The sequence below is a fragment of the Kickxella alabastrina genome (genome assembly GCF_025024165.1).
Source record: "Kickxella alabastrina strain RSA 675 chromosome Unknown BX661scaffold_9, whole genome shotgun sequence".
NCBI classification, from domain to species: domain Eukaryota; kingdom Fungi; phylum Kickxellomycota; class Kickxellomycetes; order Kickxellales; family Kickxellaceae; genus Kickxella; species Kickxella alabastrina.
This window is the reverse complement of record NW_026251480.1, coordinates 333,978-346,857: the sequence shown is the minus strand read 5'-3', so window position 1 is coordinate 346,857 and position 12,880 is coordinate 333,978. Positions and strand designations below refer to the sequence as shown.

The 12,880-nt window shown below is 56.8% G+C and overlaps 6 protein-coding genes across 6 annotated transcripts; 3 read left to right on the top strand and 3 right to left on the bottom strand.

The window, feature by feature from the left end:
* Window positions 1-747: 747 nt before the first annotated feature.
* On the bottom strand, window positions 748-3,359 carry BX661DRAFT_204981 (divergent CRAL/TRIO domain-containing protein). The gene is made up of 2 exons (XM_051538580.1): window positions 3,299-3,359; window positions 748-3,277 (listed from the first exon to the last, which is right to left on the bottom strand). The coding sequence occupies exon 2, from the start codon at window positions 3,132-3,134 to the stop codon at window positions 1,230-1,232; it is 1,905 nt and encodes a 634-aa protein (XP_051392166.1). The 5' UTR covers window positions 3,135-3,277; window positions 3,299-3,359; the 3' UTR covers window positions 748-1,229.
* A 215-nt stretch (window positions 3,360-3,574) lies between these two features.
* On the top strand, window positions 3,575-6,525 carry BX661DRAFT_181454 (P-loop containing nucleoside triphosphate hydrolase protein). The gene has a single exon (XM_051535716.1). The coding sequence runs from the start codon at window positions 3,834-3,836 to the stop codon at window positions 6,513-6,515; it is 2,682 nt and encodes an 893-aa protein (XP_051392165.1). The 5' UTR covers window positions 3,575-3,833; the 3' UTR covers window positions 6,516-6,525.
* On the bottom strand, window positions 6,526-8,370 carry BX661DRAFT_181453 (5-oxoprolinase). The gene has a single exon (XM_051535715.1). It carries the CDS (start codon window positions 8,227-8,229, stop codon window positions 6,568-6,570), a length of 1,662 nt encoding a protein of 553 aa, XP_051392164.1. The 5' UTR covers window positions 8,230-8,370; the 3' UTR covers window positions 6,526-6,567.
* Window positions 8,371-8,436: 66 nt separating this feature from the next.
* On the bottom strand, window positions 8,437-10,644 carry BX661DRAFT_142683 (Hydantoinase/oxoprolinase-domain-containing protein; the record flags this gene model as incomplete). Its single annotated transcript, XM_051532959.1, has 1 exon — window positions 8,437-10,644. A coding segment is annotated over one exon (2,208 nt), but the record flags the coding sequence as incomplete, so codon positions are not given.
* Window positions 10,645-11,065: 421 nt separating this feature from the next.
* Window positions 11,066-11,882, top strand: BX661DRAFT_153157 (DNL zinc finger-domain-containing protein). The gene has a single exon (XM_051533249.1). It carries the CDS (start codon window positions 11,163-11,165, stop codon window positions 11,745-11,747), a length of 585 nt encoding a protein of 194 aa, XP_051392162.1. The 5' UTR covers window positions 11,066-11,162; the 3' UTR covers window positions 11,748-11,882.
* A 3-nt stretch (window positions 11,883-11,885) lies between these two features.
* BX661DRAFT_181449 (uncharacterized protein) lies at window positions 11,886-12,870 on the top strand. Its single transcript, XM_051535714.1, has one exon. It carries the CDS (start codon window positions 11,961-11,963, stop codon window positions 12,852-12,854), a length of 894 nt encoding a protein of 297 aa, XP_051392161.1. The 5' UTR covers window positions 11,886-11,960; the 3' UTR covers window positions 12,855-12,870.
* The last annotated feature ends 10 nt before the right edge of the window (window positions 12,871-12,880 follow it).

Sequence of the window (12,880 nt, the reverse complement as noted above, 5' to 3'; positions counted from 1 at the left end):
CAGCAATGACGCGTGATGTATTTTAATTTTAGCACCACTATTTTTTTCGATGATCAGTAACCAGCCAAAATACAAAGACGGCTAAAACATAAAATAGATGCGTTTCTTCTTTCTCATCTCTTTTTCTTTTCGGATAATACATTTCTAAATACAATTTTAATCGACCACCAACACGCACACCTTCGGGTAAGTAAATTTGCACATATATATTTGATTTTTTATATTAGTGTTATTTTTTGGCTTGTATTTATATTATAATTAGTAGGCAGGTTGACAAGCGAGGAAGTGGACAAGCAAGCGGGCGGGCTGGCTGGCTGGCACTGGTTGCAAATATTTATTATTGTTATTTTATTTCAATAAATGAGCGTACTATTTTTTCAAAACCAAATTCTGAAAAACGAAAAAAGCAAAAGGCAAAAATAATGGACAGCAGATTGCTGCAGCTCACTGGAGGCAATAGGCCGATCTAAATGATTGCCGTCCCCAAAGATCGACACAAGCTATTTTTTAGTGAGTTAAGAGTACAGCTTGGATATCTAAAGTTTTATAACACCTTGCATACTCTACTTAAATGGTTGATGTGGTTGGTTAATGTTTGTTCAGAATTATCTGTGTGGTCCCAGACCCTATTGACATTGTTTTTTGGCAGACATGATTCCAACACTGCTACCACTGCACTTAATTAATAAAAGGCAATAATAACCAGGAGCATCCGAAAATAATGTTTTTTTGACACAGTAAATTAGTGCAAATCTTATTATAAAAGCAATAAAACACATATTAAACGAGTAATTCATAATTCCCCTGCAATGGGTGGCGGTGCTGCGTTTATAGCTACCAAGGGGACAGTGGGGCTGGTGTCCGAATGTGGGGGATTGCGTTGTGCGTGGTAGTTGAGGCAGCTGTCCTGGACTAGTATTACGGAACGTAAGTGTTCCGGTGAGCTCTTCTTCGCCCATATCAAATTGGAACCCCTGGCACGGCACTCGTGTCCAGTGGTCCTGAAAGTGATATGCAAAAGATATATACAATCCATTACAAGCAGCAGATCTTTGCAAAAAAGGAGTTGCAGGGCGTATTTTCGGATACAGACCGCTGAAAAATAGAGATTAGAATCAGCCCATTAAAAAAGATAAAAAGTGTTCGATGCAGCCATGGCCTGGCACGTATGCGCCAACGGAATATCCCGCTCATTGCACTCACAAGAAAAATATAAATGGCCTATTGCTTTACACAAAATTGCTAATGACGATTTCCTCAGAAGCTGCGTCGCTGCTGACCTTTGCGTTAGACACTTCTCTTGCAGCATCGTGCTCGGCCTGTAGGCGCCGGGTGATATCCTCGACTGTCACTGGCTTTCTGGCCGCCGCCACCGCATCGTTACCAGCCTCCAAACCTGTGGTGCCGAGCTCCTGGACTAGCGCAGCGATATCTTCATCGCTGGCCTGCACAAGCGGCGGAGCCATGCCTGAAGCAGCCGGGATAGCGGCTGTTGCGATAGATGTAGCAGCAGTGGAGACAACTGTTGCAGATGGGGCTCTGCGCGGCGGCTTTGGCGGCGGCGCCGTGTTGTTGACCCTCGGAGCCTGTCGCTTCGTCAAAGCCTCGGCGGCCTCAAGCGTAGGCTTAAAAATAGCCTGGTAGTTGTCAATCATCAGCTTAGTCAGCGTAACAACATTGGGGCGGTTCTCATTGTCCTGCTCACCCAGATCCAAGACATCATCATCTTCGTCGTCGTCATCTTCGTCAGTATCATTGTCGTCGTTAAAGTGACCGGTGGAGCGTCTAGGCTCGCTGCCTGCAGGGGCCTCGGAGAACCGTGTCACCGAGCACATTGTGATATCGACGTCCGGCTGCGACGAGTGCACAAAGTTTGGCGCCCATGCTGCCGCGAGCCGACCAGAAGTCATGTTGTTAGTGCGCGAGTGATCAGCAATAGCGCGTAGCAGTCCAAACAGTGCAGCAAGCAGCAGGGACACGCACGGCGGATCGGCCAGAGCCGGCAGCACAACGTCGCGCGCGTAGGCAACAGCTTGCTCGGGCTGAGTCACAGGGTCCGGTAGCTCCCGGACGAGCTCGTAGTAGTGCGCTGGGATGATTGGATGTGGGAGCTCGCGGCACCAGGTTTTCAGAATGGCTGCAGCAACGTGTTCGCCCCAAACAGCGTAGGTGACCGAGATGGCGCCCTTGGCCTCATATTGGGAGCGCACCTTCTGCAATGTCGCTGAGGGCGGTGAGCGGCGGAACAGGTCCTGTACCTCAAGCGCATGCGTGTACAGGTAGTCCAGTGCATCGGCTACGGGCGCCGGGAGACCGAGCTCGCCGTGCACTCCCATGAGCTGCTCGAGCGGCACGCCAAAGAAGCGGCTCATAGGCGCCTTTTGAACCGGCAGCTTGATCTCAGCCTCCTTGGTCGCGTTGTACTGGTACACCTCGGGCGGAATGTTTATCTGGTCGATTGGCAGCGAGGTCGCGAGTTCAGATAGCGTATCAACCCACTGCACCTTTTTGGCAAACTTTGGGCTCAGAACTGCGTTCATCGCCGTCATCAGAATCTGCACCCACTTTGACGGGTGCACAATGTACAGGGCCTTGAGATTCTTTTTGTATTTGCGGTTCAGCCGCCGGTACGCCGTGAACAGCCACTTGAGGTTAGGCTTGTATCGCGCGTTGGCAGCAAATAAAACAACCGTGTAGTCGCTCTCGACAAAGTCCTCAAGCCGGAACAGAATGAGGTTTAGTAGCCTGTCATAGTCGACTACGTCGGGGTTCAGCATTCGGCATGCGGCAAATACCAGCATCGGGCGACTTTCGTGGTCCACGCCTGCCTCGTACACCAGCTTCTCGTTGACGTACGTGGCCAGCTCGCCGCCGTCGTTGCCCTCAATTGTCGCCTCACGGAATGCCTCGGCATCCAAACCAAGCACGTCGTCGGATGAGTACGTCCTGCGTTGCGACGCTGACGGTGGCGGCTGCTGCTGTTGGCGCTGACCATGTTGTTGATAGTGGCCATTCACGCTGTCATTTTCGTTATCGTCGTCATCGTTAAATACGCGCTTGATGTTGTTGCCGAGCTGGTTGCCAAAGTCGTTAAACTTTTTGGCAAAGTTGGCAAAGCCATTTCCCGAGTTCATTGCCGGCAAGTTGGATTTATTGGCTGCTGGCTAGAATGGAAATATGTTTGGGCTTCCTCCTTCCGTGACACGAGATTAGTGACGTAAGATGTCGGGGTTAAATTTCGTCAAGGATTGTAAAAAAAGAGAAATTTATAATTATTATTTTTAAGTGTGCTAACTCGAATAAAGGGGAAAACAGCCAGTAAACTATTTTTATTAGCATTATCTGGACTTTTCTCGAATATTCCATGTCGAATTAGTGCACGTGCTTGGACTTTAAAAAATGATTGTGCACAGGCTGTCAAAGCTTAAAAGTGAGATGGGGGGGGGGGGGGAGAAAAAAGCGTTATATGCAGAACATTCCGGTGCGTTGCACAAGGGTCTCCGCGATTCTGGACGCTTCAAGAAATATACTTGGGTCCGCCACATTTTCTGCAAAAAAAAATTTTGGATGCGGGGTCGCACACTGCTGCTGCTGCTGCTTGCACTATTGATCAAAGAGTAAAAAACACCCTAAGGATGTCGTTGGCAAAAAGGGTATAAAAGGAGTCATGTCTTTCTCATATCCTCCCAACTTCATATTGGACAACATATATTCTCTCAGAATTATACCTTTTGCTTTAAACATACAAACTTCCTGAAAACCCCCTTTCCTTATTTGTACTTTTTTGTATATTTCTTTACACACATCTTTATTTATCCTTATTCATCTTTATCATGTCTTTTAATCCCGAAGAGTACACCGAAAAGCTCGTCGAGGGCATCAAGCTCGCCATGGGAAAAGCGACCGAGAACGGCAACACCGAGCTCTACCCAGCGCACATGCTGATAGCGTTCTGGGAGCAAGACGACGGCTACCTGAAGCGGATCTGCGACAAGCTCGGCGCTCAACCAATCGAATTCGAGCGCGCCATCCAACGCGCCATCGTCAAGCTACCCTCCCAAAGCCCCGCCCCGCCACTTCCCGGAATGAGCAGAAACATGCACGAAGTGTTCACCCAGGCCAAAAAGGAGATGCAGTCAATGGGTGACTCGCTGATTGCCGTCGACACCTTCTTGCTCGCCATGTCCTACGAAAAAAGCGTAGTCGAGATCCTAAAGAACGCAGGTGTGGATAACAAGCAGTTCCGCGAGACCATCAAGAAGGTGCGCGGCTCGCGCAAGGTTGATACGAAAAACGCCGAAGAAAACTTTGATGCTTTGAGCAAATACGGTATTGATATGATCAAGCAGGCGGAGTCAGGCAAGATTGATCCTATTATTGGCCGCGACGACGAAATCCGACAGGTAATTCGCGTTCTGTGCCGCCGCAACAAGTCCAACCCCATTTTGGCTGGCCCGCCGGGGACAGGAAAAACCGCTATTGTCGAAGGTCTAGCGCAGCGCATTATCGCCAACGATGTTCCCAAGTCCCTGCAAACGCACCTTTTCTCTCTCGACATGGGTGCGCTGGTGGCGGGCGCCAAGTACCGCGGTGAGTTCGAGGAACGGCTCAAGGCAGTGCTCAAGGAAGTGACCGAGTGCGAAGGCGGGGTCATCCTGTTTATCGACGAAATCCACCTCGTCCTGGGCGCAGGCAAGAGCGAGGGCTCGATGGATGCAGCTAACCTGCTTAAGCCAATGCTGGCGCGCGGTGAGCTCCGTGTCATTGGTGCGACGACCGATGATGAGTACCAAAAGTACGTGGAAAAGGATGCGGCGTTCGAGCGGCGATTCCAAAAGATCAATGTCAGCGAGCCCAGTGTCCAAGATACCATTTCGATCCTGCGCGGGCTCAAGGAGCGGTACGAAAACCACCATGGTGTCAAAGTACTGGACTCCGCGTTGGTCACGGCGGTGCAGCTGTCGGACCGCTACGTGACTAACCGGCGACTGCCCGATAAGGCCCTGGACGTCGTCGACGAGGCTATGGCGTGGACCCGCGTGCAACTCGACTCTCAGCCAGAGGAGATCGACCAACTGGAGCGCCGCATCCTCCAGCTAGAGATCGAGCGCACCGCACTGCAGAAGGAAAAAGACGACGCGTCCAAGAAACGTCTGCAGGTGGTTAGCGACGAGATCTCGCATTTGAACGAGGAACTGCAGCCGCTAAAGCTCCGCTACGAGCAGGAAAAGGGGCTCCTAGACCAGATCCGCGAAGCCAACTTGAAGATGGAAAGCCTGCGGCACAAGGCAGACGAGGCGACAAGGAGGCAGGATTTGCAAACCGCTGCGGACCTCGAGTTCTACGCGATTCCCGAGAAACGCGCTGAGATCGAAAAGCTCAAGGCCAAGCAGGCTGCGCACGATGCCATGGTGGCCAGTGGCGAGCTGAAACAGGAGATGCTGAGCTCGACTGTTGGGCCAGACCAAATGGCAGAGGTTATTGCGCGGTGGACGGGTATCCCGGTGCAGCGACTGACGCAGTCGCAGGTGGATCGGCTGATGACGCTCTCGGAGAGACTGAAGAAGTCCGTTGTTGGCCAGGACAAGGCAATTGACACAGTGTCTGATGCGATTTTGCGCTCGCGCGCGGGAATGGCGCGCAAGAACCAGCCCACGGGATCGTTCCTATTCCTGGGCCCAACGGGAACGGGTAAGACCGAGTTGGCCAAGGCATTGGCGCGCGAGCTGTTCGACAACGAGCGGTACATGGTTCGGCTTGACATGAGCGAGTACATGGAGCAGCACACTGTTTCGCGGATGATCGGAGCGGCGCCCGGGTACATCGGCTACGAAGAAGGCGGGCAGCTGACAGAGGTCGTGCGCAAGCGGCCGTACTCTGTCATCCTCTTTGACGAGATCGAGAAGGCGCACCCGAATGTGCTCAACATCATGCTGCAGGTTCTGGATGACGGGCGGCTGACCGACGGGCAGGGCCGGCTGGTTGACTTTACGCAGTGCGTGATTATCTTGACGTCGAATATTGGGCAGGACAAGATCTTGCGGTACACGGAGACTAACCCGGGATACCAGACTACGGGTGAGCTGCCGAGCGAAGTGAAGACCTCTGTGATGGATGATCTGAGGCACACTTTGCGGCCGGAGCTGCTGAACCGGCTGGACGATATTGTGGTGTTCAACCGGCTTGGCGAACAGAGCCTGCGCAATATCGTGCGCCTGCAGCTGGCGCAGATCGGCAGCCGCCTGGAGGACCGCGACATTACGCTGGTTATGGACGACGCGGCAGCAGAGCATGTGCTCAAAGAGAGCTACGATCCGATGTACGGCGCGCGGCCGATCAAGCGGTTCCTCGAGAAGAACCTGGTCACGTCGCTGTCCAAGGAGCTGATCCGTGGCACGCTGCATGACCACAGCATTGTGAGGATCACGCATGTGGACGGCGTCAGCGACGAGTTTTTGTTTGAGGTCGACGCAAAGGACGGCTGGGACGGCGGCGAGGTAATGATGACGGACTAGATTAGTTTACGTTCTTTATTTTGAATAAAAAATCGTTTTGAAACTTTAGGGGTTAGGCACAGTATGCCAGCGCGTCATCGAATAGCGCCGAATTATCGTCTTTTGCCGTGTCGTCCGAGTGTGGCGGGGCGCCGTAGCCGCCGCCGCCGGGCGTCATCACGACGATGCGGTCGCCGGTAGACACGTGGACGGTGTTCTTACCCCCAAGATTGAGCACGCGGTAGCCGCCGGCTGCGGTGCGGCGGCGCCACAGGTTGACGCCGCGCGCGCCGCTGCAGCCGCCATGCAGGCCGGGCGGCTGGAAAACACGGCGCTCAGTGAGCAGCGACACGGGCATTGGCGCAAGAAACTCAATGTCGCGCACGCAGCCGTCGCCGCCGGGGCGGGCGCCGCGGCCGCCTGAGCCTGGGCGCAGCGAGAAGCGATGCAGAATGACAGGGTAGCGGCGCTCGAGCGTCTCCGGGTCGGTGATGCGCGTGTTTGTCATGTGCGTGTGCACGCCGCTCTGGCCGTCCCACGTAGGGCCGGCGCCGTGGCCGCCGGCGATGGTCTCGTAGTAGCCCCAGCCGTCGGCGGCATCGGGCGCAGATGGCGGCACGCCGAAGGTCAGGTTGTTCATGCAGCCCTGCGACGCGGCGGCGGCGCCAAAGGCCGTTAGGATGACGTCGCACAGGCGCTGCGACGTCAGCACGTTGCCGCCAACGACGGCGGCGGTGGGCGACGGCGCCAGCAGCGACCCGGGCGGAATGCGGATGGTGACGGGCGCCAGGCAGCCCTGGTTGAGCGGCAGGTCGCTGCGCACCATGCAGCGCAGGCAGTAGATGATGGCGCTGGACGTGACCGACGGCGGCGCGTTGGTGTTGGCGTACACCTCGGGCGACGTGCCAGAAAAGTCGAACACAGCTGAGCCATCGGCAGAGATCTCGACGGCCAGGCTGATGCGGCTGCCGTCGTCCATGTGGTCAGCAGCGGCCAAGCGGACGGGCTTGTCAGGGTCAGCATCGGCACCGGCGCCAGCAATGAGCCTGGCGCGTGCGTCGCGCAGCAGCGAGCGCACGGCGGCCTCGGCGGTGCGCTGGATGTGGCGCATGTAGGCTTGCACAATGGGCAGGCCGCGCTCGTCGCACAGCTGGTACACCAGCGTGATGCCGCGCTGGTTGGCGGCGATCTGCGCATGCAGGTCCGACACGACATCGCGGTAGTTGCGCGAGCCGGAGCACCCGGGGAACCGCGCCGGCTCGTCCAGAAGAAAGCGGCGCACGGCGGCGTCCTGGAACTCGCCGGCATCGACAACCTTGAAGCCGGCCGTGACGGCGCCCTCCTGGAACAGCTCGCGCGAAGCCGGCGGCATGCTGCCGGGCGCGATGCCGCCGATGTCAGCGTGGTGCGCGCGCGACGCCACGAAAAAAATAATGTTCACGCCGGCCGCGCAGAACACCGGCGTGATCACTGTGATGTCCGGCAGGTGCGAGCCGCCGGCTTGCGGATGGTTGGCCAGGACGACGTCGCCTGGGCGCAGCGAGCAGCCAAACTGGTCGAGCTGGTACTTGACGGCGTGCGACATCGATCCCAGATGCACCGGGATGTGCGGCGCGTTGGCCACCAGGTTGCCCCCGGCGTCGAACAGCGCACACGAAAAGTCCAAGCGCTCCTTGATGTTCGTGCTGACGCTGGTCTTCTGCAGCGTGCGGCCCATGTGCTCGGCGATGGCCATGAAGCGGTGGGCAAAGACCGCGAGGGTGACCGGGTCTGCGGGAAGGGAGGCCGGGTGAGCGATTGGGCCTGCGGTCTGAGCGATTGGGCCTGCGGTCTGAGCGATTGGGCCTGCGGTCTGAGCGATTGGGCCTGCGGTCTGAGCGATTGGGCCTGCGGTCTGAGAGTCCGGCCCTGCGGTCTGGGTGTCCAACCCTGCTGACACAGACTCCGCCTCCAGCACCACCTGCTCGCGCGTCGCCGTCGCAGTCCACCCCGGCTCAACCAGCACGGTGCTGTTGCGGTCCAGCACAATGGCCGGCCCAGGCACCGACTCGCCCGGCGCCAGCGCGTCAAGGCGGAACACCGGCGTGTCGCGGAATCCTCCATCAAAGTACACGCTCGCAGCCTCAACAAACGCCGCATGGTCGCGGCCAATGGGCGTGCGGCGCAGCGCAGCAAGCTCCGCATACACGTCCGAGCGCTCTGGGCCGGGCAGCGAGGCCGTCGCGCGCACGCGCAGGTCATCGACCACAACGGCGCGGTCGCGCAGCACAAAGCCAAACTCGTAGCGGTGCTGCCTCTCAAAGGCTCCGCCGAAATCACCGTCGGCCGGCTCGGCCACCATTAGCGCTGCATCGGCGCCCTTGTAACGCATGTTCAGGAAGCGCTCGGCCGCAGCCAGCCCGGAACTAAAGCCCTGCGATGCCAGGCGCGCGCGCGCCGCGGCCTCCAGCGCGTCCAGGCGCGGCGCCAGGCTGCGCGCATGCACCTCGGGCGTCCACGCGGCGGCGGCGGCCGCCGATCGCTCCTCGTGTGCGGCCTCGGCCAGCGCCAGCCCGTGCGCCGACAGCACCGATGCCAGCCGATGGACGAACACGCGGCCGATGCCCAGCGCCGCCGCCACGGCGCACGCGTGCTGGCCGCCGGCGCCGCCGAAGCACGCCAGCGCGTGGGCCTGTGGCGCATGGCCGCGCGCCTCGGTCAGCGAGCGGATCGGCCGGGTCATCGCCTCGTTGGCCACGCGCACGAAGCCCAGCGCCAGCGCCTCGACGCTCATCGGCGCCGCGCCGGACTCGCTGGCCACGCGCTGCGCCAGCTCCGCAACCCGCGCGCGCGCCGCCGCCTCGTCCAGGCCCTCGTCCTCGCGCGGCCCAAAGATGCGCGGGAAGTGCGCGGCGCGCAGCCGCCCCAGCACGAGGTTGGCGTCTGTCAGCGCCAGCGCGCCGCCCTTGCGGTAGCACGCCGGCCCCGGGTGCGCGCCGACGCTCTCGGGCCCGACCGCCAGCAGCCCGCCGCGGAAAAACAGCCGCGACCCGCCGCCGGCCGCCACCGTCTGGATCGCCAGCTGCGGCGCCGCCACCGCCACGCCGCCGACCTCGGCCCCGAACACGTGCTCGAGCGTGCCGTCGAAGCGGCTGACGTCAGTGCTCGTTCCGCCCATGTCAAAGCCAACCACCGCCACGCGCGCCGTGGCGCTGTACGCCGTTGCCGCGCACCCGACCACGCCGGCCGCCGGGCCCGACAGCACCGCGCGCAGCCCCGAGAAGCCGCTCGCCGGCGCCAGCCCGCCGTCCGACTGCATCAGCGCCAGCGGCACTGTGGCGCTAAGCCGCCGCGCAAACCCCGCCACGTGCCGCGCCACGACCGGCGCCAGGTACGCGTCGGCCGCCGCCGACTGCGCGCGCGCCACCAGCCCGGCCGCCGGCGCCAGGGCAGAGGACTCCGTCACGTGCGTGAACCCTGCGTCGCGCGCCACCTGCGCCGCCATGCGCTCATGCGCAGAGAACGTGTACGCGTGCATCAGGCAGACCGCTGCCGCGCGCACGCCGCGCGCATATGCTGCGTCCAGCCTTGCGCGCAGCGCCGCCCAGTCCGGCTCCCTCAGCACGCGCAGGCGCTCGCCCGACGCGCCGGCATGGGGGCCCTTAGGGTCCAGCACCACGCGCTCGTCCAGCTCAATGGACTCCTCGATGACGCCGCCGCGCCGCTGCACTGCCAGGTCGAAGATGAGCGGCCGCGTCTGTGTGCCGATATGCAGGACGTCGCCGAACCCGCGCGTGGTCACCAGGACGCAGCGCTCACCCTTGCGCTCCAGCAGCGCATTGGTGGCCACCGTGGTGCCCATGCGCACCCAGGCGATGTTGGATGTGTCGAGTGGGTCCGTGCGCGTGAGTGTGCGCCCTGTGGCTGCTTCGAGTACGCGCCATACTGCTTCGAGCGCGGCGTCGGAGTAGTGCGCTGGGTCTTCGGAGAGAAGCTTAACGACTACTGTGCGCTGCGTGGATTCGTCGTCTGGTGTCGCTTGCACAGGGAATGTCGCCACGCAGTCAGTGAACGTGCCGCCGCGGTCAATGCATACGCCGATCGCATGCTTGCCCTCGAGCTCGGCCGGCAGCAGCTTGAGCGTTGTCAGGCTATTGATACAGGCTGCCATGATAATTATTATAGTTGGGTTTGTTTTTTTTGCTTTGCTTTACAATGTTCAGTTAATGTAATGTTGGTTGTTGTTGTGACGATTGCTGGCTCTTGCTTTTGCTCCGAGTTTAAAAGCAGATGCGATGCTCGAAATCAACACGCGCCTTTGATTAAAAAAAAGAGGATCAGGGCTGGTCCACGCCGAGAAAAAAAAGGTGCACATGACGTTTTATATGAATTTTAATTATCCTCACACAGCATATGTATATACAAGCCAAATTCGAAATTTAGTTCAGTTTCAAAGATATTGGAACTTTGAAATTCGAAATCAAATCATTGATCAAGATAATGGAGCGAATCGATCGCCCTCGGCTTTTTTATTTTCCATGCGGAAGGGGTTCCCCCCCTTTGTCGCACCAGCAAAACGCACTTTCTCCTCCACTTCTTTTTGCTTTGTATATATAATTTTTTAAACTTTTTATTCTCCGCAACAATAAAAAAAATACATCACACTTTTTGGAAGCTTCGAGTCCAACCATGTTCCGCTCGCTGACCATCCGTTTATCTGCTGCTGGTGCTAGTGCTGCCACTGCAGCGCTGCCCCGCAAACCACCTGCCAACAGCGCCATATTATTTGCACTTTTGCGATCCAAATCAACAACATCAACAACATCAACTACACCATTGAACTCCACATCAACATCAATCAAAACGCCCGCTTCAACATCCGCCTCTGTTGCAACCGATCCAAACCAGGCCCGTATGCTCATCGGCTTCACATGCAACGTCTGCAAACACCGCCAGCACAAAACAATGTCCAAACAAGCGTACACCAAAGGCGTCGTCCTAATCCAATGCGATTCTTGCAAAAACAGGCATCTTATTGCCGACAACCTCGGCTGGTTCCGCGACAAAAGCATCAATGTGCAGAATCTCATGCGTGAAAAGGGCGAAGACGTCCGCTATCTCTCGTCGCTAGGCCTTCTCGATAACATTGAGGCTGAACAAGTCAACAGCGCCCTGTCAGAATACAGCAACAACACTTCGCCGCAGCCTGAAGACCCGCGCAATAATGTTGATGATGATGATGGTGATGTTGCTGACGAAAAGCAAAATAAATAAATACACCTATAATTTACTTTAACACTTGATCCCTTGATTATCAGTGGGCCCGATTTTCTATCCATACCCTTTTTTTAAAAAAAATTGATTACGAAACTGAGAAACCGGATCTTAACTTTTTTTCTTCTTTTTTTTACCTTTTCAACTTGTCGTTTCTAATTTTATTCTATTAAATTCAATTCGTTTCTTCTTTTTCTTTGTGCGCTTACCAATATGTCTCTGGTCACAAAACTGCGCGCCTCCAAAGGCCTGTGTCGCATTGCCACCTTTGCCACCAACAACATCACCAACAGCATCAACACTATCAACAGCACCAGGATCCTCCTTTTCTCACATCGCCACAGCAGCGCCTACTCTACAAACACTGATCCAGTTGAGGTCCGCCGCACTCAAATGCAGCAGCCGAAGCACCAAATGCCATCCACATCCAAAGACTCCAATTCTCGCCTCTCGGTTGCCTCAGACATCAGCCCAACGCCCACATGCATCGTCCGGCTATCCAACCTGCCGCCCGGCACCACCCCCGCCGATATCCACTGCACCATTGCCACGCGCCTATACTCTGCCAAAATAAAAGCTATTTACTTTGAGTATGACTTTAATTTGCGGCCACTGCGCTCCTGCCGCATAACTTTTTTCAGCGAATCGGACGCTGCAGAGTTTGTTCTTCGCGCTAACAAAATGGTATACTCCGCGCACACTATCCGTGCTAGTTTTGTTATTAGGAGGTATGTGCCTAATGCTACTAGGGATAAGTACCTGGGTAGTGCACTGGGCAGACTTGTGCTTCTCTATGGATACCCGCCTCATATGCATCATCATCAGATTAGGGACTACTTTAGCGACTATGATCTGGTCGAGACAAATATTCCGGCTGTCCAGTCTGCGCCACAGATTGGGCAAACTTTCTTGTCGCGCCGTGGCGCATTTATTCTGCAGTTTGCTACGCCCTCTGAGGCACGTCGTTTTATCCGTGACGTTCACTTGACAGAGTACTCGCCACGCAGAGAAAATACTGGCCCTGAGCAAACGCCATCAAGCGCACAACAGCCAGCCGACGAGTCATCCCACGGCAGTGTGACTATTAAGGCCATACTTTTCAACTAGAATGTGAATAACCAAAACTTTTAAAA

Excerpts from the sequence above, each read along its gene's own strand:
- BX661DRAFT_181454 (XM_051535716.1), top strand. The coding sequence starts at position 3,834 with ATGTCTTTTAATCCCGAAGAGTACACCGAAAAGCTCGTCGAGGGCATC.
- BX661DRAFT_153157 (XM_051533249.1), top strand. The coding sequence starts at position 11,163 with ATGTTCCGCTCGCTGACCATCCGTTTATCTGCTGCTGGTGCTAGTGCT.
- BX661DRAFT_181449 (XM_051535714.1), top strand. The coding sequence starts at position 11,961 with ATGTCTCTGGTCACAAAACTGCGCGCCTCCAAAGGCCTGTGTCGCATT.
- BX661DRAFT_181453 (XM_051535715.1), bottom strand. The coding sequence starts at position 8,229 with ATGGCCATCGCCGAGCACATGGGCCGCACGCTGCAGAAGACCAGCGTC.
- BX661DRAFT_204981 (XM_051538580.1), bottom strand. The coding sequence starts at position 3,134 with ATGAACTCGGGAAATGGCTTTGCCAACTTTGCCAAAAAGTTTAACGAC.